Genomic DNA, 25,946 nt, shown 5'->3' with positions numbered 1-25,946 from the left:
TTTAGGTGAAAGTTTACAGAGCAAATTAGTTTCTCATTCAAAAATTTATACATAAATTGCTTTGTGGCATTGGTGGCAATCCCACATTATGTCAGTACTCTCCCCCTTCCCCTTTCCACTCTGGGTTCACCATGTCCATTCGTCCAGTTTTCCTGTCCCCTCCCGCATTCTCACCTTTGTTCCTGGGCAGGTGTTGCCCATATGATCTCATACACTTGATTGACCTAAACCAGCATGAACAAGAAGCAAGTTCTCAATGTGTGTGCTTGTTTGTCTTATAGGCCTGCTTAATCTTTGGCTGGAAACCCTGGTGGCGTAGCGGTTAAGAGCTATGGCTGCTAATCAAAAGGTCAGCAGTTCAAATCCACTAGGTGCTTCTTGGAAACACTATGGGGCCATTGTACTCTGTCCTATAGGGTCGCTATGAGTAGGAATCGACTTGATGGCAACAGGTTCAGTTTGGTTTAATCTTTGGCTGAGAGGTGAACTCCAGAAGTGGCTTCAATTCTGAGTTAGAAGGGTGTCTGGAGTCAAAGTCTCTGAGGTTTCTCCAGTCTCTGTCAGACCAGTAAGTCTGGTCTTTTTTGTGAATTTGATAATTTGTTTTACATTCCTCTCCCACTCTTTCTGGGATCTGTTGTAATCCCAGTCAGAGCGTTTGGTAGCAGTAGCCAGGTACCATCTAGTTCTTTTGGTTTCACAGTTGTGTAGGCTGTGGTTCATGTAATCCCTTAGTCCACTGGACTAATTGCTCCCTTGGATCTTTCGTTTTTTTTCTCTCTCTCTCTTTTGCTCTGGACTAGAAGAGACGATAGTTGTATCTTCAATGGCCGCTCACAAGTTTTTAAGACCCGAGACACTACTCACCAAGACAGGATGTAGAGCATTGTCTTTAAGAACTATGCTGTGCCAATTAATGTAGATGTCCCCCAAGTCTATGGTCCTTTGCCCTTGAGCCTAAGAACTTCATCCTGTGAAGTATTTAGTTTTATCTAATAGGTTTCCCTGACTGTGCCTCTTGTGTGCTTTATTGCCTATATTAATATATGAAAAGCACCTACAATCACGTATTTAGAAATTTCCACCTCTGAACCTGTGCCTGTCAATGGGTGTGTTCCCTTATCTCCTCCCTCACCTCTTGGGATATCTATCATCCATTTGCAGATTACTATTTGTTGATTCTACTGTTGCAGGATTATCTATGCTATAGTAGCTACCATAAAAAAAACCATAGCTGTCTTTTATTCCTGTGTTCCTCTCAGTGTCCTCTCTTGCCTTGGTCATGTTGTGTTGACTTCTCCCATATTGTATATTGCCTTTCCCTTCACCAAATTAACACTATAGTAGATAGTGTCTACTATCTTTTTGGTAATTTTTCCTCCCTCCCCTTCCCATCCCTGGTAACCATCAAAGTCTTTTTTTTTCCTGTATAAATATTTTGTTGTTACTTTATAAAGGAGGTCCCATACAATATTTGTCTTTTTGTGATTGACATTTCATTCGGTGCAACGCCCTCCAGATTCATTCATGTTGTGAGATGTTAGAACTAAAACTATAAAAATTCCTAAAATGGAACATAGGTGTATATCTCTGTGACTCTGAGTTAGGCAAAGCTACTTAGATTGACACCAAAGTATAAGCGACAAAAGAAAAAATAAATTGGATGTCATCAAAATTAAAAACTTTTGTACATCAAAGTACAGAATAAAAAATGAAAAGACGACCCACAGAATGACAAAAAAATTTTTTTTTTCAAATCACATCCCTGACAAAGGACTTGTATTCAGAATATATAAAGAACTGTTAAAATTCAACAATAAAAAGACAACCATTTCAAAAATGGACAAAAGATCTGAATATACATTTCTCCAAAAACTATAAATAAGTGATCAATAACCACAGGAGAGGACACTCAATATGATTAGGGAAATGTAAATTAAAACCACCACACCCACCTGGATGGCTATACCAAAAAAGACAGAAAATAATAAGTGTTAATGAGGATGTGGAGAAATTTGGAACCCTCATACATTGCTGGTGAGAATATAAGTGGTGCAGTCACTTTGGAAAACAGTTTGGCAGTTCCTCAAAATGCTAAACATAGAATTACCACATGACCTGGAAATTCCACTTCTAGGTATACACTCAAGAAAAATGATAACATAGTCCACACGAAAACTTGTACATGAATGTTCATAGCAGTATTATTTATAATATGTAAAAGTGGAAGCAATCTAAATGTCCATCATCTAATGAATCTATAAACAAAATATGCTACATCCATACAATAAATATAATGCATCAATAAAAATGAACAAAGTACTGATACATGCTACAAAGTGGACAAACCTTGAAAACATGTATGATTCCATTTATATAAAATAGAAATGAACAGGCAAATCCACAGTGATATAAAGTAGATTAGTGGTTGCTTGGGGTTAAGGAAGGGGGGGGCGGATGAATGCTAAAGTGTATAAGATTTCTTTTGGGGGGTGTTGAAAATGTTCTAAAATTAGATTGTTGTAATGGCTAAACAACCCTGTAAATATATGAAAAACCACTGAACTGTATACTTTAAAATGGGTGAATTTTGTGTAACATCAAATATATCTTAATAAAGCTAGAAAATAAAATCTAAAAAATCATGGGACAAAGGACAAAAAAAAAAAAGTAGAAAAAATGGTGAAAAAACATGAATACACAGCCATATTCCTTGAGCATAAAAAAAAAAAAAAAAAGGTTAAACTCACTCATGGTTAGAGAAATACCAAAATAAACAAACCCCTGATACAGTATAAAAAAAATAAAACTCTAGATCAACTTCATTTATGCCCAATAGTGTGAACTTTGGAGCCAGACTTAGCAGACTGTCTGAGCTCAGATCTGGGTTCAGCCATAACACCGGTCAGGTTAGTTAACCTACGTTCCTCAGTTTCTTCATTTATAACACGGAAGAAGTTGTACCATCTGTCTCATAGGGTCAGTCTGAAGTTTAAATGATTTAACATATGAAAAACATTTAAGAAAGTGCCTGGCACTCAGTAAGTGCTATCTAACAGCAGACTATTATAACTACGATACAAAAAAAATCTCAGGAAAACAGTGACAAATGAAATCGGACAGTATATAAAAAATGAATACACCTGAACAGATACAATTTCTTCAAAGAATTTTCAACATCAAGAACTCAATATAATTTTTTACATTCAGTAATAAAAACTTTTAGAAAATCGTTCTAGAAGGAAACTACTTATACATGACAAAAGATCTATATCAAAATTTGACAGTTGCTCTGCCTAGAATGTAGAAAGCTGGAATGAGTGTTACTACTACCTTAACAACAAGAAAAGCCTAATATACTACAGAGTCATAACTTTTCTCAAGCCCATTAGATAGTTAAGGTCACAGGACAACCAAGAAGTCTGCATTTCAAGAAGAGATTAGCCTATCCAGGGATGAATGGGGTGCATGGACTAGCTCGCCTAGGGCAGAGCATGGGAGGAAAAGGTGCCAGCCATCATACAATCAGGTAGGAAACCAGCTAAGATTTTAAGAAAGTGCCAAAGGTCAAGTGTGCGCTAGCGTGACAGTAAAGAACTTTTGGGAATCCTTGAAACAAGGGAAGCTGGCACTCACTCGTAGGCTCTTTTTCAGATGTCTACTTGGTACAAATGAGAAATATCAAGGGCAGGATAAGAGACCAGAGATAGCTTCCCTCAGTGGTGGAGGCATGCAGGGGGCAGGATTGGTTGCTGCTGTGGAAAAGGAGCAAAATCCTCACCCCCCGCTGCCCAGACCTTCTGTATTGTAAATAGAAACAAATGCCTTCATGAGTGCTAGAGGTCAGCAAAACCCCCAGAGCACAGGAAAAACCCACTGCAGCTTGAGGAACAGTATCCTTGGTCATTGAGTCCATTCTCCTGTGTTACAGAACTGTTTCATAGGGTTTTCTCAGCTGTAGTATTTATGAAAACAGTTCACCAGGCCTTTCTTCCACAGAATCACTGGGTAGATTCAAGCTACCAAACTTTAGGTTAGCAGCTGATCATAAATTGCTTGTGTTACCCAGGCTCATTAGAAAAAACTCTCTACCCTTGGGTGAGTGGCTGGCAAAAGAACTGGGTCCCATTTCAATACTATTGGTTATATTCTATCAGTAGGGGCTGTCGTTAGGTGCTGTGGAGTCGGTTCCAACTCATAGTGACCCTATGTACAACAGAACGAAACACTGCCCACCACTGGAGGAGGGGCAGGAAAATCTCTCCTGAACAAGGCCTGCAACAGATACATGGCAGGTTATGGTTGTCACGGGAACAAATGCAGAGAAAACCCCACTCCCAAGGCCCCACCACCCACTTAAGGAGTCTACGATTGAAGAAGAGAACTCATTGGCCCCCAACACCAGCCGTAAAACAGCATTCTATTGCTGGGAGAAGGGCAAGGTTGTAAAGTGAGCAACCCTCTAAGGTACAAGAATATAGTCAACTGAAAGTCACAGATGAACCACAAACTATGAGAAAAATCCTCTAGCACCTGAGCTTCCACCCTAAGCTTAAGGCATCAGCAAACTGCTACAAAAGCAATTTGAAACCTGTGATGTACAGATAGTAACCACTGCAACAACAACAAGAAATTCAGCTCAGCTCCTGAATGGATCAACTCAATGCTCACAGAAATGGCCTGATAGAAGAACTACTAAAAACATCCAGCAAAATAAAAATTTATGAAAAACAGAAAGCAGCAGCCAAAACCCAAACCAAAAAAATTGTCAAAAAACAAAGCAATAACAAAACTAGACTCAGAGATAACCCATATATTGGAACTATCAAACTCAGATTTTAAAATAGGAAGGTAAGTATAAAATCCCATGGTAAACATCAAACTAATTGGTGAAATGTTGAATCCATTCCCACTAAAATTTGGTAAAAGACAGGGACACCTACTATTGTAGTTCCTATTCAGAATTAATTTGGTAGGTCTTGTAGTAATGAGAGAGAAAGGGGGATATTAAATGTTTCTTTATATTTATGTCTTAGGACTTTTTTCACTGGCTATGGTGAACATGTATATTTTTTTAAATATTTTTTTTCAAATAATCAAAAACATACAAGAACTAGAAAAATATAGTACTGAAAGTTCCTGTGTAGCCTTCACACATCTTCTTCCAATGATGATGTCATATTACATAGCAAAGCACCTTGCCAAAACCATGAAAATGACATTGGTACGATACTATTAACTCAGATAAAGACGTTATTTTGATTTCACCTGTTTTCATATGCATGCTCCTTCCTCCCTCCCTCCCTCCCTTCCTTCCTTCCTTCTCTCTTCTCTCCCCTTTCCCCCTCCCTCTCTCGTCTATAGCTCTATGACATATTAACATCACCGTGATCAGAATACAGAACTGTTCCATCATCACCAAGAAACTCCCTCATGTTACCCTTTAATAGTCATACTTTTTCCCCCAAGCCTAACTCCTAAAAATCACTGATCTGTTCTCCATTACTATAGTTTTGTCACTTTAAGAGACTTAAATAAATGTATATGGTCATATTATTACAGTTTACAAATAGACTGAACATACATTTTATCAACTGAATCTAACAATATCCCCACTCTCATTATTTTCCAGATGTGGAAAATGATACTCAGAAAAGTTAAGTGATTTTCCCAAGACCACACACCTATTAAAATGGAGAGTCAAAATTTTTAATTTAAAATCTATTTCCAGAGTTATCTATTAGGAAATAATCCAAAGTCATACCCCAATGACAGCTGATGGGTGGTACCATCTAAACATATCAAAGTCAGTGCACTAACACAGCTCCTACAGAAACAAGGCTAGTAATTTATTTCAATAGATGATTTTATTATAAAAATTATATATTTTTACCAAATACAGTGAATAATAATTGATATTTATCCAGTCCTTTAAAAGAGTTTATCCTGTAGTTACCTCTAAGCAGCAAATGACAAAATGAACAGCAGAAAGCTCTATAAATATTTTTAAGCCAATAGTGAAAAACCAGAATTCCTGATGCTACACTGTTCAATTTATGAGCCAACAAACTTCAGCACAAAATTAAAATCCTTCTAGAGAGTTTTAGTTGGGCACAGGAATTGATTTTCCCTTTCATGTATGAATTAAATGAAAATTTTTTCATTATTTATATAATGGTTTTTCATTAATGGAATGCATGCTGATTCACTGTCTCTGAATTTTTGGTAGGTAGTGTGGGTTTTGAATAATATGTGGGACACATATGTCCCTCTGGACTCTGTATTATCTTCTAGATCCCTTGACAAGTGCATACAATGTATATTGCACCTGAAAATTAGGTATCCACACGAATATGGAATCACTGAGAGACACACAACTTCCAAATAACGTAAAAAAAAAAAAGGAACCTGGAAATATACTTACAAGGCTTTTCTCACAGTACAAAAGCCAAAAGACACAAAAGTTTTGCACTATCACACCTCCAGGATGCAACATCTCATATAATATCCTGTAAAAACAGTAGTTTGTGGCATACACCCATTTCTTCCATTTCAAAGAGTTATACAGGTTCCTGCCTAGTGGCAGCACGCGTTAAAAATGACAAAGCTACTTCCCAAGAAAATTGAGAGGTGAAAAATGTAGGTGGGTGAACATGTATCCCATTATTCATGAAAGCATTTGAAGACAATATTACACTAGAATAATTTCATGTCCTCCATGTCTTGAACATAACAGATATCAATATTTGTTGACTTCAATTAGGTTAGATTAAAAATGATTTTTTTCTTTAAAGAATTACAGATTGTTTTATGATTTCAACAATATGCTGAATTCCAAGGGAACAGAGAGTTGAAAAAGTTATGATCCCTATGTTCAAGAAGTTTAAAATTTAGGACAGATGACATGCAAACAATCAATACTAGAGACAAAATGAAAAGTAACAAGTAGATATATAAATAATATTCTGGGGTAAATTGATAAAAAAAAAAAAGGCAAAATCAACTGTGAAAACCATGGAACACTTCAGAGGCAGGAATTTGAATTCAATCCTGAAGAACAAAGCAAAGGTCAGTCTAAAAAAAAAAAAAGTAGTCATAAAAGAAGAAAAGGCTGGAAGGAAGGAAGGAACATGACACATTTAGGAAACTTTAAGTTGTGGACACGTCTGGGGTTTAGCAAGACAAGAGAAGGAGAAATGGTTTTTTAAAAAAGGCAGGCGAAAACTACAGTGCAGAATCTTAAATTCCATACTTAGAAGATTTGGCCGTTATTCCACAGGCAATAGGAAGCAACTGAAGATTTTTATGTATATACTATTACTTCATCCTTGCTCTTTACAGTTACTTTCTCTCTATATATTTAAGATACTTTTCTCTTTCATTGCTTTCAGCATATTTTAGATGTTATTCCATTATTGCTGGTGAGAAGTCAGTGAGTCTAATTCCTTTGTAAATAATATGACTTTTCTATCCAGTTGTTTTTAAGAGCTTTTCTTTAATGTCACTGTTCTGCAAGTTGTTTAATTTATGCTACTTGGGATTCATTTGAGAGTCCTAGACTGGAGGTTCGGGGTCCTCTTGATAATTTTGGAAGATTCTTGGTAATTATTTCTTTGTATATTGCCTTTTCCCCTTTACCTATATTATCTCCTTCTGAAACTCTGGGTAGATTTATTTCAGATAGTTCCATTCTGTCTTTCATGTCTTTTAACATCTCTTTCACAGTTTTCATTTTTTTGTCTCTCTGGGCTGTATTTCCATGCTTGCTTTAGATACGTCTTCCTAATACCTTCTTTAAATGGATGAAATTTGCTGCTCAACCTATTTGATGCATATTTAATGCTATATATATTAATGCTAGTTATTTCTAATTTCTGGAAGCTGAACCTAGTTATTTTTTCCTTATCTGCTTGATCGCTTTTACAGTTTCCTCGTTCATATTTTCAAGCCTGTCCTTTTCTTCAGATATTAAACACACTTATGTTATATTCTCTGTGTGACAATTAAAATATATGAACTGTTTGCTGAACTACATGATCTGCTGCCTTATGTTTTTGCTGACTTTCATTAGAAGTGCCTTTTTCTTTTATGTTTTCTGTCAGCTCAAGGTCCTTGATACTATATTTATAGGAATTATTTGAGGTCTAATGTGAAGGTAATGATCCCTGATGGCGCAATGGTTAAAGCACTTGGCTGTTAACTGAAAGGCTGGTGGTTCGAACCCACCAGTCGCTCTGTGGGAGAAAGATGCAGCACGCTGCTTCCGTAAAGATTTAAACCCAGAAAAATAAATCCTATAGGGCAGTTCTACTCTGTCCTGTAGGGTCACTATGAGTTGGAATCAACTCAGTGGCAATGAGTTTTTAATGTGAAGGCAATATGCTTTGGTTGCTTGTTTGTGGGCCCTTCCAGAGGAAGAACACTTTAAATTAAATCCTCAGCTTTTAGAACCACACAAGTAGCAAGAATACAAGCTACCTGTGTGCTTCTAAGCCTACCTAAAAGCCAGTTTGTAGATTACAAATTGTCAGAGAAGATTCCCCCACTGCACAGTCAAGAAAGTCAAGTTCCCTTGATGTCTTCTATTATATGAACAGCTTGCCTCTTGTTCACTCCAATACTAATTTTGTGACCACGTAGGATACTGGGTTTAGGAGAGGATCTCCCATTATACTCCCTGGCTTAAATAAGGTCTTGGCTCTATCTCCTGTTTTCCTTGCCCTGTGCAGCCATCAAAATGAAAGCTCAAATTCACCAAAGTTTGACAAATACAGTCAGGATGAAAGATGGCTTCAGGAATTCACTTATTTCCCATGTTTGTTTTATTTTTTCCATTTCTACTTTGCTTTGGACCTTTGCAGATTTTTTGTGTACTCAGTAATGTGTTTCAGAATAATCTGAAAATATAAATTTTAACCATCTTTTTTTCAGTGTTTTGATTAGAATATAATTCAGGATATCTAGTTTTCCATACTGCTGGAAATGCAATACTTACTGAAGGTTTTTGGGCAATAGAGTGTTATCTGGGTTTTAGAAAGGTAGATGATACAGTGCGACAACTGATCAGGGAGATGAAAAACTGAGGACTGAAAAATTAGTTACAACAGTACTATTAGAATCTAGATCATCAACCTCACATAGGGCAGAGGCAGGATAATAAAAATGGGATAGAAAAAAAAAGGAAAGAAATCACTGTTGTAGAAATGACAGGATTGGATACTGAATCGGTGTGTGGTGGGTCAAAGGATATCAAGATTATGCCAATTATTTTAGCCTACACGTCTAACAGACGGCAGTGCCATTAATTAATACATCTAACTCATCAATTTGGTGTAAATTATAGCAACTACAAAGAATGATTTAAAAATATAGTGTTTTATATTTCTCACCAGAAAAAGAAGCCAGGATATAGGTATGTAACATCTGCTTGCCAGCTCACTTTCTAGGTGATCAATGATAGGGCCAGTTTCTCTATACTTCTCTTGGACTTTTCTTCATGGCTGCTGCAGTTTCAGGCAGCAGGTAAGTGTTTAAGGTAGTAAAAAGGGGAGAAGGAATAGTGCATGTTGAATTTGTCCTATCAGGAAAACAAACTTTTCCAGGCATCCCTGTTCCTTCTCTCACTACTGTAGACTCCTCCCTATGTCTCACTGGCAAAAGAAAACGCTGAGGAAGTATTTAACTTTTTCTGCTTCTATAGCAAAGGCATCGTATGCATGCGAAAGCTGGACAATGATTAAGGAAGACCGAAGAAGAGCTGATGCCTTTGATTATGGTGTTGGCAAATAATATTGAATATACCATGGAGAGCCAGAAGAGTGAACAAATCTGTCTTGGAAGAAGTACAGCCAGAATGATCCTTAGAAGTGAGGATTGTTCGTCTCACGTAATTTGGACATGTTATCAGGAGGGACCAGTCCCTGGAGAAGAACATATGCTTGGTAAAGTAGAGAGGCAGCAAAAGAGAGGAAAACCCTCAACCAGATGGACTGACACAGTGGCTGCAACGATGGGCTCAAGCACAGCAGTGATTGTGAGTATGGTGAGGACCGGGCAGTGTTTTGTTCAGTTGTACATAGGGTGGGTATGAGTCACAACCAACTTGACAGCATTTAACAACAATGACAACATAGCAAAAGCAAGCAAAGGAAAAGATAATTGGGAAAAAGTGTTAAGTTATATAGTCAATAGTGCCTGACTCAGTTTATGACTTCATCTCAGGGAGGAAACACAACTTAGGGAGTCAAATTAGTGATCTGGTTTTAAGTTTGCTGAGGTTAATAAGACATTAAGATATACAAGTGGAGGGGCAGACACGGCAGTTATTAGGATCTAAATGACAGGTGATGTCATAGGAATAGATGAGATTGAGAGGAGATAAGCCTAGAAAAAAAGAAAAAGGGATTAATCACACAGCCATGAGAAACATTTACATTTTAGGAAGAGGTAGAAAAGGAAGCATCGGCAATCAAGAATAAGAACAATCAAAAGAAGAGAAAAATGATGAGGATATAGCAACATAGAACTATAGTAAAGTGTTTCAAGAGGGAGGGAGACAACAAGATTGCAATGTGTTAGAGTTAGGTTTATTGGGATCTTGGGTAGGATGATGAATGATAGGTTTTACAGGTTTAACGATCAGAGGTCGCTTATAATCTAAGAAAGAACAGCTTTCAACGGCATGTCAGTGGAGAAGTATGATGGATGGAGGTTAAAGACAGTGTGATAAGGAAGGTAAATGAATAAATATTACAAAACACGTATCAAAAAAATCTTGGAAAAACATCTACTAAATAATAATCATTACTGGTCATACTAGTAGACCAAGAGTCTCAACCTTTCACAAGAATTCTCACACATATATCAAAGCTCATTAAAAAATAAAAATAAATGGAAAAAGGAAAGAAAGTCAGTACATATTAAATTTCTTGTTAAGTCTGACACCTGCATATTTATGGCTAATCTAAATTTACCTTAAAAACATTAAATGTCTAAAAATGGTTTTCTTCAAAAAAACCAATTTCTTAACATAATTGGATACAACTTATTTTAAATAAAAAAAAATAAACTAGTTTTCTTTTATTAAGTAACTCTCAGGGCATATACTGGTGTCAGCATAAATTCAGTCCCCCATCCTATGTGTACCACTGCATTTTACTTGTCACTATGGAAAATTTCAAACACATAAAGGTTAAGGACACAGTGTAACGAATTTATAATTTCATGCTACTACAAAAACAAGATAAATACCCAACCGAAAATGCCAAAATGACCATGCAATTTTCTTAAATATACACTTAACAAACTGGAATAGTTGCTGGAATTTTTATTTAGGTCATAATTTAAATGGAAATAGCCATATGACATAGAACACATAAAATATGTCCCCTATAGTTGATAATAAATTATTGCACATTATAGAAACTACCTTTACAAGTATACACTTAAAAAAATTCTTATACTTAATTTTATTCATAAAGTAGTGAAATCCACGGGTCTACTTCAAAAATAACCACAGCAATCCATAACTCTTTACTTTCTCATTTACTGTTCTGGTCTATATACATAATCAAGGGAAAAGAAGAGACGGTACATTAAATAATAATAACAAACTTATTATAAGCTCACTACTGAGAATTTCAAAATGAAACTAAACACATTTTCTAAAAAGAAAAAAACAAAACTTGATTTCTACGAAACCTCACACTTTTTGGATAGATTAAAAAGATTTTCCACAACTCAATGTCACCATTTTCCTCAATTTTAGAGTTTAATCCTGACTTGGGAAATTATACTGCCAATCCCAGGATAGTCCTCTGTAATCTGCAGCAAAAAATAATTTAAGACCACAAAGGACAATGCAATCTCCTTGGTAACACATCTTTTCTTACTGTACAATAACAACAATGATGAATCTTTTCTGGTTCCCACAGGGATGTGTGTGTGTGTATTATATACACACACACACACACATATATATATTTTTCCTTTTTGGCTAGTGAGAATGTAAGCTCCTTAAAGGCGGAAACCACTTTTAATATTTCTTTCTTTTTCTCTCTCAGTGATTAACATAGTACCAAAATTAAAATCTTTGTCAAATTAAAAGTGAATTACCATGTAAAATTCTGGACTCTTTGGCAGTAAGTTTAGGTCACAATTGCACAGAACACAGATTGTGAGAACTGAAAGGGAATGAAAGTGTAAATATTTCAGGAATGGCAAAAAAAAAAAAAAAAAAAAGGCAGCGTGACTAACCTCCAGAGCAAAGAAATCAAGAGAGAAAGTGGTAAAAGAAACCAGAGTTAAGTAGGTAAGTTGAGATCACACGGAACTTTACAGGTCATAGTAGTAGATTCAGATTTTATTCTGTGTGATGATAGAAAGTCATGGGAGGTTTCGAGAAGACATGAGCTGATTTTAAAATATAAATTTTTCTCCTATGTGGTGTCAAGAGTGGAAACATCAAGGCGATGCATGAAACTACTGCAGTGGCTGAGGTGGGAAATATTAGTGGCTTGGGTTTGGCATGTAGCAATGCAGAAAGTGAAATGTGATTGGAACCAAGATATGTTTTCAAGGCAGAGATAATGGGCCTTGCTGATGTGGGTTATGAGGGAAGACAAGGATGAAGGGTGGTATACTTTCTAAAATGAAAAAGACTGGGTGAGGAACCAAATCGAGAGGCCAAGGATTACAAAAAATAAGAATCAAGAATTCTGTTCTAGACCTGTTAAGTATGTGATATCTTTTAATTATCCAAACGGAAATGATAAATAGCCAATTGGATACAAATTGGATACAAATCTGAAGCTCAGGGGAGATTAGGGTTGGAAATTTGAGAATTATTGGCATAGAAATGGTATTTAGAATCATAAGACTGGCTGAAATTATCTAGGAAGTGAGTGAAGGTAGAGAAATTAAAAGATAAAGTTTTGAGCTCATCTTTTTTAATGAAAAAAAGTTTAGTTGGCTATTAAGAAAAATTCTGCAGTATCATTTGTATTACTAAGAATATAAAAACTATTGTTCTAGAGCTATTAATTGTGAAAATATTTAATACAGATAAACTATATTATCTATAATCTTCAGACTATATAAATTATAAAATAAAGAATTTTTCAAAAATTTTAGGTTAGGAAATTGGGAGAAATTAAACTTTAATTTAAAAGGTTTACATTGTAATATATTATGATAGTTCTTCCATTTCAAGGGCAAATGTTTCACAATATAATAAAAATACTGTGAAATAGTTAACATTTAAAACTGATTCTAAAGTCTATGGAGTTATGGAATTTGTGATTTTGCTGGGCCTTTTTTCTCTTTTTTTAGTTGGTAAATGGGCTTTATCAACCACCAATGCTGGTATCTCACCCTGGATTTGTTGTTTTCTATTCATCATGACTTAGGTAATAACTTGCATGAAGAAAAAAATTATCAATAAAAAATACACATCAAGCAAGTGAAAAAACTTTAATGAAAGTTGAAAATCTAGCTAACTTGTAATGTGAATAATGAGACTCTGAAGAAAAATGTGATTCAAACAAATGGCACATCTTTCTTTTGAATATTAACGTCCCGTAATTTTACGTAAATAACAGTGCCTTCTGTGACTTGTTTGCAGGCCACGCCCCTCCTACGAGGTCTTTTCCTGAGGGAGCTATGCGGGTTTTCTTTTTTTTTCTTACAGCAACATGTGGAAAAGGACTGGCATAGCAGTGCTTGTGAGGGTGCCTCATGGGAAGAGGGGGTGGCCAGCAAACGTAGACAGTATTATTTGCATAAAAATACAGTATTTGAAACCGGAAATCACAAATATCTTAGGGTAAATGCCTTGTAAAAGTCAAGAGTCAGAAAATATAAACAATAGCCATGAAACTTCAAATTATATTTTTTAGTAATATAATTTCAACTCAGCATAATTGTTATCAGTACTGACATTTTACCACAGTTAATGCATATAATAATTTACTGGAAGGCTCAATAAGATGTTCATCATGTTTTGACAATCAAATTATATTTTATGAATTATTCTCCAAATAATTAAAATAAAATCAATTTAGCTTTCAAAGACTGATGTACACAGACATCCAAAAGTTCTAGTTTACTCATAATTTCAGTTTATCTATATCTTTGCTCAATCTGTATAAAACAACCAAAACATACTCATTTAGATGGACAGTTGCACATTTGTGTTTATTAATTGACCTAAAGACATATCACTGACTTCGAGCAGGTAACTATCTCAAAGAGGAAAATGGACTTTCATAAAAGAGTTTTTTTTAACAAGGAAAATTATACCTCTATTTTCCTCTCCAGGCCTACTTAAAGGATCGAAATGGCTGGAGTCAATTAAAAACAATTAGAAATAAAGAAACAACAAGAAAGAACAAACAAGAGTATTTGAGTCTACACTGTTACTCGCTCAGGCATGCATTTATCATCTAAGCATTCACTGAGTACCTACTATGTCCCAGGAACTGTGCTAGGAACTGAGGCAAACACCAAAGAGATAATGGAAAGTCAAAAGCATCTTAAAAACATAATTAATAAAATCGAAATCATGGCCTTTTTTGTGTGTGTGCTTACTGGATCTATACCACAACGAGATGTAACTTCTTGACATGCATGTAAACGTCATTCTTTTCAAGTTCTAGTAGAATATATTCTCTTTCATAATGTATTTTGTTATAAATAACATTCTAAGCACTCCTTGAATTCACATATACTTTTCAAGGAGTATCAGTTTCGGGGGTTACTAATATTAAAGTCATTTTTTAAAAAATTGTAAAAAACATCATTGTTGCCAAGAAAAGGCCCATGATTTTTTTTTTCTTGTTTAAGTGTAGTCATTTTTAATTAACTCAAAAAGGTAATAATATATTATAAAAACAACATAGAAGGAACATGTACCAAATTATGGTACCACTACTCAAAAATCCGAAAATACGTTGTTTTCATGTACACAAACAAGAAATAAAATAATACGATAACAGAAGGGTGCTGTATCTGTGTTTAAAGAAGGAGTTGTTGGCAAACACCAAAGCTCACTTCTGCTGAAATGTACACAACTGATATATGCAGCACAGAAAGCTGGCACCAAGGGCTTACAACCTTAATTTGCCTGCAAGAAGGAACGGAGATTTACCTTCAGAGCACGTTCTTGATTGTTTTCAGCAGTCAGATGTCTCATGTTGTTTGCTGAAGTCTGGTTCTGCTCTTTCAGATGATGAAGCTCCTGCTCCAGCCGTTTGCACTGCCACAGGGGAAGAATCCCATTAAGTTAAGGAGTTATAGCATTTTTTTTTTTTTACCAAGCCACATGAATTAACGTAAATAATACCACTGTATTCTCTAAAAGACAAGGTATTTTTTGTAACAAGAATACTAAAAGTAATGCTGAACACAAAAATAAAAATATATTACTCTGAGTAATACAGTACTCTGGGAATTCAATTGCAATTTTCAGTTGGTCTTTTATTAAACTAAATATTACTAAATTACAAAATACTTATTTTTATAAAATCAAGGCCACAGAGATTTAAAATTATTTTCTTCATTAACTAGTTTTCACTGTATATCTCTTGTCTGAATAAAGGCATGTTCCTAATTATACTTTCTAAAAATTGCTTGAGTTTTAAATAAACTATAATATATTCTATAAAATTTTATTTTTAAGAAATAAAAATTATAAAATACATTAAGGCTTCCTCAGATATTTAAAAATATCTAAAGAAACAAATTTGTTGGAAAAAAAAAAAAAGTAACAGCCATAGAGTGCTACAAGACATGGAAACAAAGAAGTGAATGTTTTTAATTTCTCCCATTTTGAGTAAATCTTACTTTTAAGTAGAACAAGTAATAGCAAACATGTAAAATGACATTTTGACCTCCTTGGAATATAAGAGAATAACAGTTAAAACCAAACTATAAACAAAAGCACCGATGTGCTACTAGAAGCATCTACGTTCAAAAAATTATTGAAATATATGATTTGAATATAAGATGTCTGAATATACAAATTTTGATATAAATATATAAAACATTTTACACACTGATTGTGCAGGGTAAAAACTGATCTGATGTAACTCAGGACAATATGGAGACACACGGGGAACTGGCTAAAAGAAAAAAGGGCTAAACTCTTCTTTCAAAAAAAGTTAAAAATTACCCCTCAATTTACCGGTTTTTAAACTGGGATATTTAAATATCAAACAATAAATACATATGATGATTTAAGATTTAGACAGTGCTCTTTCTAGATTATTTCATGAATGGCTACTTGTCAAAATGAATAAAAAATTATTTATTATGACACAATCAAGATGCAGGCATAATCCAAACTATTATCTCTTGCTACTCTAGTATTGATCTCTTCTACTTCTGACCTCAAAATATCATGCGGTCTATATCACTATTTTGAAACCTTGAATAATATATAACATCTTTCAAAAAGAAAAATCCTTACCACAGTCCTGATACTGACTAAAATTATATGTTGTTGTTGTTTATATACAAATATAAAGTTAGGTATACACTCCTCTCACACATATATAATACAATTATAAAGCCAAGATTTATAAAATAAACAAAATAACTACAAAAATCAAGGCATTTCAAATTAATATAGCAGGTAAAGTTTTGTTGAAACTAAATTCTGCAAATAATGATATGGTACTGACTGATACAGTCGCAGGTCCTTTCACACTGCAGTGTCATACTACTATGTGTTATGTGACAACTTAATTCACCCACCACGTTTTTCATTTTGAACTCTGTTAAACCTTTGACCTTTATTGGAAGAGGATGAATGATTTACATATGAGCTCTTTCTGTCCTTTTTTAGCCTGTAACAACTAAAATATCTGGTCACATGCAATCAAGATACACGTGTTTAGTAAAGACACAAATAAGGAATGAAAATGAGTAAGACATAGCAGTAAACATCACAATCTAGTAGCAATGTTCTCTACTAGAACAATCCTCTACATTTTCATTAATATGAAGTTGTTTAGTATTAAAACAAAAAATGACTAAAATGATTAAAAGGTGGGGTAGAAATTTTTGTTATAGGGAAAAAGAATGTTTCATGGAAGGATGACATCTGAGTTGGGCTTGATTTGAGTGTGTAATTCTAGAAGTTGAAACTAGAGAAAGAAGGAAGAATAAATATAGAAGAAAAGGAATGAAGGCGGAAACATCAGGGGTATATCTGCAGAAAGTAAGAAAGCATGCTGAAGAGTTGTCTGATCATATATTCTTTGTATCCCCAAGTAAGGTAGAAATGAACCAAGCACAGAGATTTCTTCCCCAACCAAGTGATGCAGAACAAAAAATTCACTCATTCTGCTCAAGAAATAAATGTTGAATTTATTTTCATTTCTTCATGGGGTTTAAAACTGACCTGCAACTCAAACTGGGTAAACCAAGCATCATCTTTGAAATAAAGAAGAAAAATATATAAATGTTTTTGTCAAAATACACGTTTATAATTTATATTTAAGGTTTTTTTAGATTTACGCATTCCTATATTGTTTCTTTCTTTGACGTATGCTTGGAAAGCCTAATACCCTTTCCAAAATTGCATATTTATATATAGTTTCTTCTGCTTTCTTTTCTTTTTTATTTTACTAAACTCCTTTAATTTTGAAGCAAAAGGATTTAACTGATTATGTACAAGCTTAAAAAAAATTTTTTTTATATTACATTTATTATATGCTGTATATATACTACCAAAAAAGCAACCCATTGTCATCAAGTTGATTTCGACTCAGCGATCCTACAGGAGAGAGTAGAAATGCCCCATAGGGTTTCCGAGGAGCTGTCGACTTCTTAGTTCTGAACTACTGTACCACCAGGGCTCTGCATATATACTATGCTGTATTTATTATAGTTACTTTATAATTTCATACAATATTTGATAGTAAAGATCCTGACTTTTAACCTATATTTCATATTTTCCTTAACATTCTCACCAATTTATTCTTTATACACGTTTATTTTTAATTATTATTTAAAATACATAGAAAGAGATGGGGAATAATATAACAAATTATTATATCCATCACTAATATCTCTCCAATGTAAATGAACTGGCCATATTAAGATAAAATATATATTAGAACTATATAACAAATTTCTCCCTCTCCCCATCCTGTTACTACCTTTTTCCTCTTTGAGGAACCACTATTCTGAAGTGCATTTTCATTCAAAGAATATTTATTAAGCACTTAATATGTGCCAGGTACGACTATAGATAGTGGGAATACAGCATTTAACCAAGTAGATAAAAATCCCTGCCCACATGGAGCTCACATTCAAATTGGGAAAAAGAGACAATGAACAAAAAAAATGTTATTTTTAGGTGCCAAGTGAATCAATTCCGACTCATAATGACCCTATGTACAACAGAACAAAACACTGCCCAGTTCTATGCCATTCTCACAATCGTTGTAATGCTTAAGTCCATTGTTGCAGTCACTGTGCCAATCCATAGCATTAAGGGTCTTCCTTTTTTTTGCTGACCCTCTACTTTACCAGTTGTGAGAATTTCTGTTTACTTTCTGTTGAGGTGCAATCCATACTGAAGGCTGCAGTCTTTGATCTGTATCAGTAAGTGCTTCAAGTCCTCTTCGCTTTCAGCAAGCAAGGTTGTGTTATCTGCATATTGCAGGTTGTTAATGAGTCTTCCTCCAACCCTGATGTCACGTTCTTCTCGGATTATTTGCTCAGCATACAGATTGAATAAGTATGATGAAAGGATACAACCCTGACACACACTAGTTTTCTAATTTTAAACCACGTAGTATCCCCTTGTTCTGTTTGAATGGCTGCCTCTTACAGGCTCCTCATGAGCGCAATGAAATGTTCTAGAACTCCCATTCTTTCCAATATTATCCATAATTTGTTATGAGGCACACAGTCGAATGTCTTTGCGTAGTCAGTAAAACACAACTCGTCTGGTCTTTGGACAGATCTATTCTTGAGATGGTCTCTAAATTCAGGTGGGATATACTCAAGGTTGTACTTTGGCTCTCATGGACTTGTTCTAATTTTCTTCAGTTTCAACTTGAACTTTAATATGAGCATTGATGGTTTATCGCACAGTTGGCCCCTGGCCATTTTTGGTGGAAGTTTTATATAATCTGTTATGAAATGACCATCAGACAGGTTATACAGTTGGCTCTGATGGGCAACCCAAAATTTTTACTCATCTAGGACAAGTTTTGATGTCAATGTCTTAATTTGTATATTCTTACCATGACAGTTACATAATTTGGTGTCTGTACTTCCATATGGAATATGTCTAACTCTTCAATATCTTACAAGAAAAATATTTTCCCTATGCTCAGGTTTCTTGTCATTTCTCTGAACCAGTGAGATATTTCTTCTAGATTTTTTTTCACTGAAGAGGTAGTCTTTGTAGGGTTACAGCTATACGCAAGGGTGTTCACTCAGCTTGCCATATCAAGTGGTCGTATCATTAGTCCTAGAAAGGGCATTAATTTAACTTCCTAGTGCTTGAGATCTAAATCTGTTCTTACATTCCTACTTAACTAGTAATTTTGTGGTTCTTTAATTTCCTTTTCATTTTTAACCCTCACAACGTTCTTTTTCTTTCATTCTTTCTGAAAAGACAGTAAGGAAATCTCCCAGGCCAATTTTTGCATAAAATACTGTAACCAAAGAGATAAGTATAATAAAAAAACACTAAAATTATTTTTGTGCTGAGGGCATTTATCCATATTAAACACTTGGGCTCAGGTTCCATTGTCTATGCAATACAGGTGGGATAGAGAATAAGTCAGAGACCACCCAAAGTAGCAAGTGTCCCAGGGGAATTAAACGAATACTTTCTTATAAGGATGAGCACAAAGCTGGCTCCTATGAGGTAGAGGTTAAAGATGTCCTGAATATCCACTCTTTCGAACTGCTGTACCACTCCATCATCTCTAACATCAACTATTCCCTCTCCCCTCAGTATTACTCTTTCCCTTTTGTCTTTGGATTCCCTAATTCACTGGAACATCTCACAGAATTCATGAACCATTTAAATGAAATGGTTCATGTGGTTGTGGAGGCTGGCAAGTCCCAAATCTATGGATCAGGTGTAGGCTTCTTCTGACCCACGTGAATGCAGGGGCTGATGAACTCAAACTGGCAGTTCAGACTACAGGCTACTGGTTCACAAAGCTAAGGATGCTGGTGAAAAAGGTCAGACGATACGCTGCCAGCCCACGGGGCTGCAGAGGCTGCTGAATCTCGGAATTGTCAGGCCTCTGACTCAAGTCCTAGGAACCAGAGGTCAAGTGATCATGAACCAGACATGGAATCCAGGTGCAGACAGAGCCCTATCAGGGCATCCAGACATACACCTTAGATGCAAGTCACATCCCAGGGAAAGGTGTAACTTGAGTAAGGGTGGGATTTGAGTCACGCCTTCCTGCAAGGCTGTATCCCAAGACACACCCTACACCAAACATGCCTCATCCGCATGTAGAGGTCAGGATTCACAACACATAAAATGGAGGACAACCATACAATATTGGGGATCATGGCCTAGCCAAGTTGACACATAACCCCAACCACTACAGGTTCCATATATCTTATTTGCATAGTCCCATTCAATCACTGTGTGTAAGCCACAAAGACCATGGCCAGAAGGGTCATATTAAGTAATTTATTACACCACAGGGCTACATCCTGAGAAGTTTAAAAATCCTACCTACTTCAGTGAACAAAAAGTGACAAGACAAATGTTAGAGGTGTGTCCCTAAATCAGGCAATATATTCTATGTTTTTTCCTATGGCTTTTGACAGTTTCCCTTTGAACTAAGAGAATTAAAAAATAACACAATGTACCCCCTTGTTCATATTCTGCTAAATATTCATTTTTAAAAAAGTTCTAATGCATGAATTAAGAACCTAGGCAGTTCCTTTTATCTTTCATATTTAAAAAAATTTAATGTTCCAATTGAACTTAAGTAAATGCCATTTATATATTAACTTCAGTCATGATTAAATATGACAAATACTTAAATAAAAAATTTCAAAAATACTCCTTTTACCCCAGTAAACAAGTTATGAATATCTCATAAGAATAAAAATTAGTTAATATTTTTTATTTTTATATTATCTCCCATTTATTTTATAATATGACTTTGAATGTCATAGTACTGAGAAAGAGAACTTTGTATATTCTAAGAGCTTTGAACAGCCTCTGGCATATAGTATGCTGTCAATAAACATTTCTGAATGAGTAAGTTCATAAAAGTCAATATATCTCTACATCAAACAGTCCTCAAGAATAAATTCCAAACATATTAGAAACCTAAAAATTAAAACTTTAAAGCAATCAGATGATAATACCTCTATGACCCTGGGGAAGAAAAGGGCTTTGTAAACAGAAACTAAAACCCGTAAACTATAAAGGAAAATGTTAGTGAATTTGAGTATAGTCATGCATCATTTAATATCCAGGATACGTTCTGTGAAACAGGATGTTACATAATTTGGCTGTTGTAAGAACACCATACTATATACTGTATAGAGTTCACCTCCAAGCATAGCTGGTGGAAGCTATCTTTTGTCTGGTTGGGGAGCACATCCTGCACATCGAGTATGTGTCACAGACCATTTTCCATATGAGTCAGCTGGACCCCAAAGGTGAGGCTAAGATTTTGAACGTGGTCACCACCAGCAACCAGGTGCAAATTTCACAGAAGGGCCTGCCTAGGAAGCTGGCAACCAGCGGACTCTAGATGCTGCCCAAGAGGCTGGCGCCCAGCTGCAGGTCAGCACTGGAAGCTGCACAGGTCCAGGTTACCAACTTTGAAGGTAGATCATAGTCCAGAATAGGAGCCGTGGAGAGGTCAAAGTGGAGGCCCTGTGAGGTCCTGCTTTAACCTCCTGGGTTAAGAATGATGGGGTGGGTTTTTTTCTTTTCCTGCGTTACATGTTTGCAAGCATGAATTTAAAGAATTCTAATAAAGAATCGGACATTGCCAAAATGATGACATGGGGCACATGACTGTACATCAAAAGTACAACTCTGATACGTAAAGGACAATACCAAAAACAAAACAAAATGCAGTTGTCATTGAATCAATCCTAACTCATAGTGATCCTACAGGACAGAGTAGAACTTTCCCATAGTTTCCAAGGCTGTAATCTTTCAAGAAGTTGACCGTCACATCTTTTTCCCATGAACTGGCTGGCAGGTTCAATATGCTGACATTTTGGTTAGCAGCCAAGCACTTAACCACTGCACCACCAAAGGCTCCTTACAAGACAGTAACAGTAAAAATAAAAGTAGCAGTCTACAAGAAAATATTATTCCTCATATTTTTTTTAAATTGTGTTAAATACATATGTAACAAATTGTTTGCCATTTCAACATTTAGTGACATTATCATGTTGTTCAACCATTACCATTACTTGTTTCCAAGTTTTCCCATCGATCTTAACAGAAGCTCAGCGTTCCGTAAGCAATGAGTACCCTTTTCTCCTCCCTCCCACCCACCCTCTATAACCACTAATATACTTTGGTCTCTACATACTTGTCTACCCTAGATATTTCATGAAGTGGAATCATACAATATTTGTCCTTTTGTAACTGACTTATTTCACTCAGCATAATGATTTTGAGGTTCATTCACACTGTAGCATGTATCAGGACTTCATTTCTGTATATGGCTGACTAATATTCCATTGTGTGTACATAGCACATTTATTTATCCATTCATCTGTTTAGGGACATTTAGGCTATTTCTACCTTAGAAGAAAATAGTTTTAACACATGTATTAGAATATGTAAATAATTTCTACAAGTCACCAAGACAAAGATAATCAACCCAATAGAAAAATGAACTAAAGCAAAGACCTAAATATGAAATCTAAAACAATAAAGATCCTGGAAGAAAAAATAGGGACAATACTAGGGGCCTTAATACATAGCATAAATAGTATACAAACCATAACTAACAATGCCTGAAACCAGAAGAGAAACTAGATAACTGGGAGCTCCTAAAAATCAAACACTTATGCTTATCAAAAACTTAACCAAAAGGGTAAAAAGAGAACCTACAGACTAGGAAAAAATTTTTAGCTACCACATATCTGACAAGGGTCTAATTTCTAAAATCTACAAGATACTGCAACACCTCAAAAACAAAAAGACAAATAATCAAATTAAAAAATGGGCAAAGGATATGAAAAGACACTTCACCAAAGGAGACATTCAGGCAGCAAACAGATACATGAGGAAATGCTCACGATCATTACCCATTAGAGAAATGCAAGTCAGAACAACATTGAGATACTATCTGACCTTGACATTACTGGTATGAGCAAAAAAAAAAACAGAAAATAACAAATGTTGGAGATGTTGTGGGGAGACTGGAACTTCTATGCACTGCTGGTGGGAATGTAAAATGGTACAACCACTTTGGAAAAGGATATGGCTTTTCCTTAAAAAGCTAGAAAAAAATATCATATGATCCAGCAATCCCACTTCTAGGAATATACCCTAGAGAAATAAGACATATGCACACCCATGTTCATTGCAGCATTATTCACAATAGCAAAGAGATGGAAACAACCTAAATGCCCATCAACAGATGAATGGATAAACAAATTATGGTACATACACACAATGGAATACTATGCAACGATAAAGAGCAATAATGAATCTGCAACCCATCTCACAACATGGATGAATCTAGAGGGCATTATGCTGAGTGAAATAAGTCAGCTACAAAAGGACAAATATCGTATGAAATCACTATTATACAAACTCAACAGAAGGTTTACACACAGAAAAAAGCATTCTTTGTGGGTTACGCAAGTGGGGAGGTGGGGTAAGAAAGGGAAATCACTAACTAGGTGATAGACAAGTGTCAACTTTGGTGAAAGGAAGGACAATACACAATACAGGGGAAGTCAGCACAACTGGACAAAAGTAAAAGCATAGAAGTTTCCTAGGCACATCCAAACACTTTGAGGAGCCAAGTAGATGGGGCTAGGGCCTGGGGACTATGGTCTCAGGGGACATCTAGGTCAACTGGCATAACATAGTTTATAAAGAAAATGTTCTACATCCCACTTTGGTGAGTAGTGTCTGGGGTCTTAAAAGCTTGCAAGCGGCCATCTAAGACACATCTATTGGTCCCATCCCACCCAGAGCAAAGGAGAATGAAGAAAACCAAAGACACATGGAAAATATTAGCCCAAAGGACTAAAGGACCACTTTAACCAAAGACTCCACCAGACTGAGACCAGAAGAACTAGATGGTGCCTGGCTATCATCAATGACCCCCGGACAAGGATCACAACAGACAGTCCTAGAGAGAACAGGAGAAAAATGTACAACAGAATTCAAATTCATGTAAAAAGGCCAGACTTAATGGTCTGACAGAAACTGGAGGAATTCCTGAAACTATGGCCTCTGGACTCTCTGAAACCATTTCCAAAGTCCACTTTTCAGACAAAGATTAGACAGGCCTATAAAACAAAAATTAATACATGTGAGGAATGTGCACCTTCGTTCAATCAAATGTACAAGAACAAATGTGCAGCTCCTGTCCAAAAGCAGGACAAGAAGGCAGGAAGGGACAGGAACTGGACGAATGGACACAGGGAACCAGAGGTGGAAAGGCAGAGCATGCTGTCACATTGTCGGGATTGCAACCCCTGTTGCAAAACAATATTTGTATGAATTTCTGAATGAGAAGTTAACTTGGGCTGTAAACTCTCACCTAAAGCACATTAAAAAAAAAAAAAACAAAGACTCAAGGTAAAGATTAGTCCAAAGGACTAATGGACCACAACTACCATGGCCTCCAGCAGACTGAGTCCAGCACAACTAGATGGTGCCTGGCTACCACCACAGACTGCTCTGACAGGGATCACAATAGAGGGTCCCAGACAGAGCTGGAGAAAAGTGTAGAACAAAATTCTAACTTACAAAAAAAGACCAAACCTACTGGTCTCACAGAGACTGAAGAAACCCCATAAGGATGGCCTCCAGACATCCTTTTAACTCAGTACTTAAGTCACTCCTGAGGTTCACCCTTCAGCCAAAAATTAGACAGGCACAGAAAATAAAACGCACCTAAATGGGCACACCAGCCCAGGGGCAAGGACAAGAAGGAAGGAGGGGACAGAAAAGCTGGTAATGGGGAACCAAAGGTCAAGAAGGGGAGAGGGTTGACATGTGAGGTTGGAACCAATGTCACAAAACAATATGTGTATTAATTGTTTAATGAGAAACTAATTTGCTCTGTAAACCTTTATTTAAAGTGCAATTAAAAAAAAAAGAAAGAAAAATGAATTAAGAATAAGAACTGACATTTCACAAAACGGGAAATACAATTATGAAAATTGTTCAACTTAGCTAGTTTTCAGATTAACATAAAATGACAAGAGGCCATTTTTCTACCATCTATTTGGTAAAATACCAACATTTAACCATATTAAGTATTATGTACTCTTCTTTAACTGTAGATAAAAGTGTATCTGATCACCAGTTATAACTGGGCAACTAAGTTGGGCATATATCCTATGACTCAGCAATTCCACTTCTGGGTAATTACTCTAGAGAAGCCAACTCTAACGTGTGCAAAAGAGCATGTACAATGAGGTATACTGCAACATTGTTCAAAGAGTGGGAGAAAATGGGGTAAATAAAAGTGGAATAAATAAAATGTAGTATACTAATATTACCATCCAGTAACCAAAAGGTACAAACTAGATCTGCAGGTCTCAAGCTCAAAAATACCGAGTGGTAAAGGAAAAGAAAAATGTAGTAAAACTCCGTACACATAAAATAAACAGTGGGTTTTCTATGGAGGTATATTTCTGGAAAAACAAACAGAAAATTCTTATCATTGGGATAGAGAGGAGACCAGGGTAATAGTGATTTTAAAAAAAGAATGTTTTCATGTATTAAT

At 35.6% G+C, this 25,946-nt stretch overlaps 1 protein-coding gene across 9 annotated transcripts in view; it reads right to left on the bottom strand.

The window, feature by feature from the left end:
* The window catches only part of MIPOL1 (mirror-image polydactyly 1), a 352,757-nt gene that overhangs the window by 162,994 nt on the left and 163,817 nt on the right, over positions 1-25,946 (bottom strand). For all 9 annotated transcript variants that reach the window (XM_049899515.1, XM_049899512.1, XM_049899519.1 and 6 more), the window contains one exon: positions 15,146-15,253. In XM_049899515.1, the coding sequence (XP_049755472.1) occupies positions 15,146-15,253 (108 nt within the window). The remainder of the gene's footprint in view (positions 1-15,145; positions 15,254-25,946) is intronic.

This window comes from Elephas maximus, chromosome 10 (assembly GCF_024166365.1).
Source record: "Elephas maximus indicus isolate mEleMax1 chromosome 10, mEleMax1 primary haplotype, whole genome shotgun sequence".
Taxonomy (NCBI): Eukaryota; Metazoa; Chordata; class Mammalia; order Proboscidea; family Elephantidae; genus Elephas; species Elephas maximus.
Note: the sequence above shows the minus strand (reverse complement) of the source record. Positions and strands in the feature narration are given on the sequence as shown.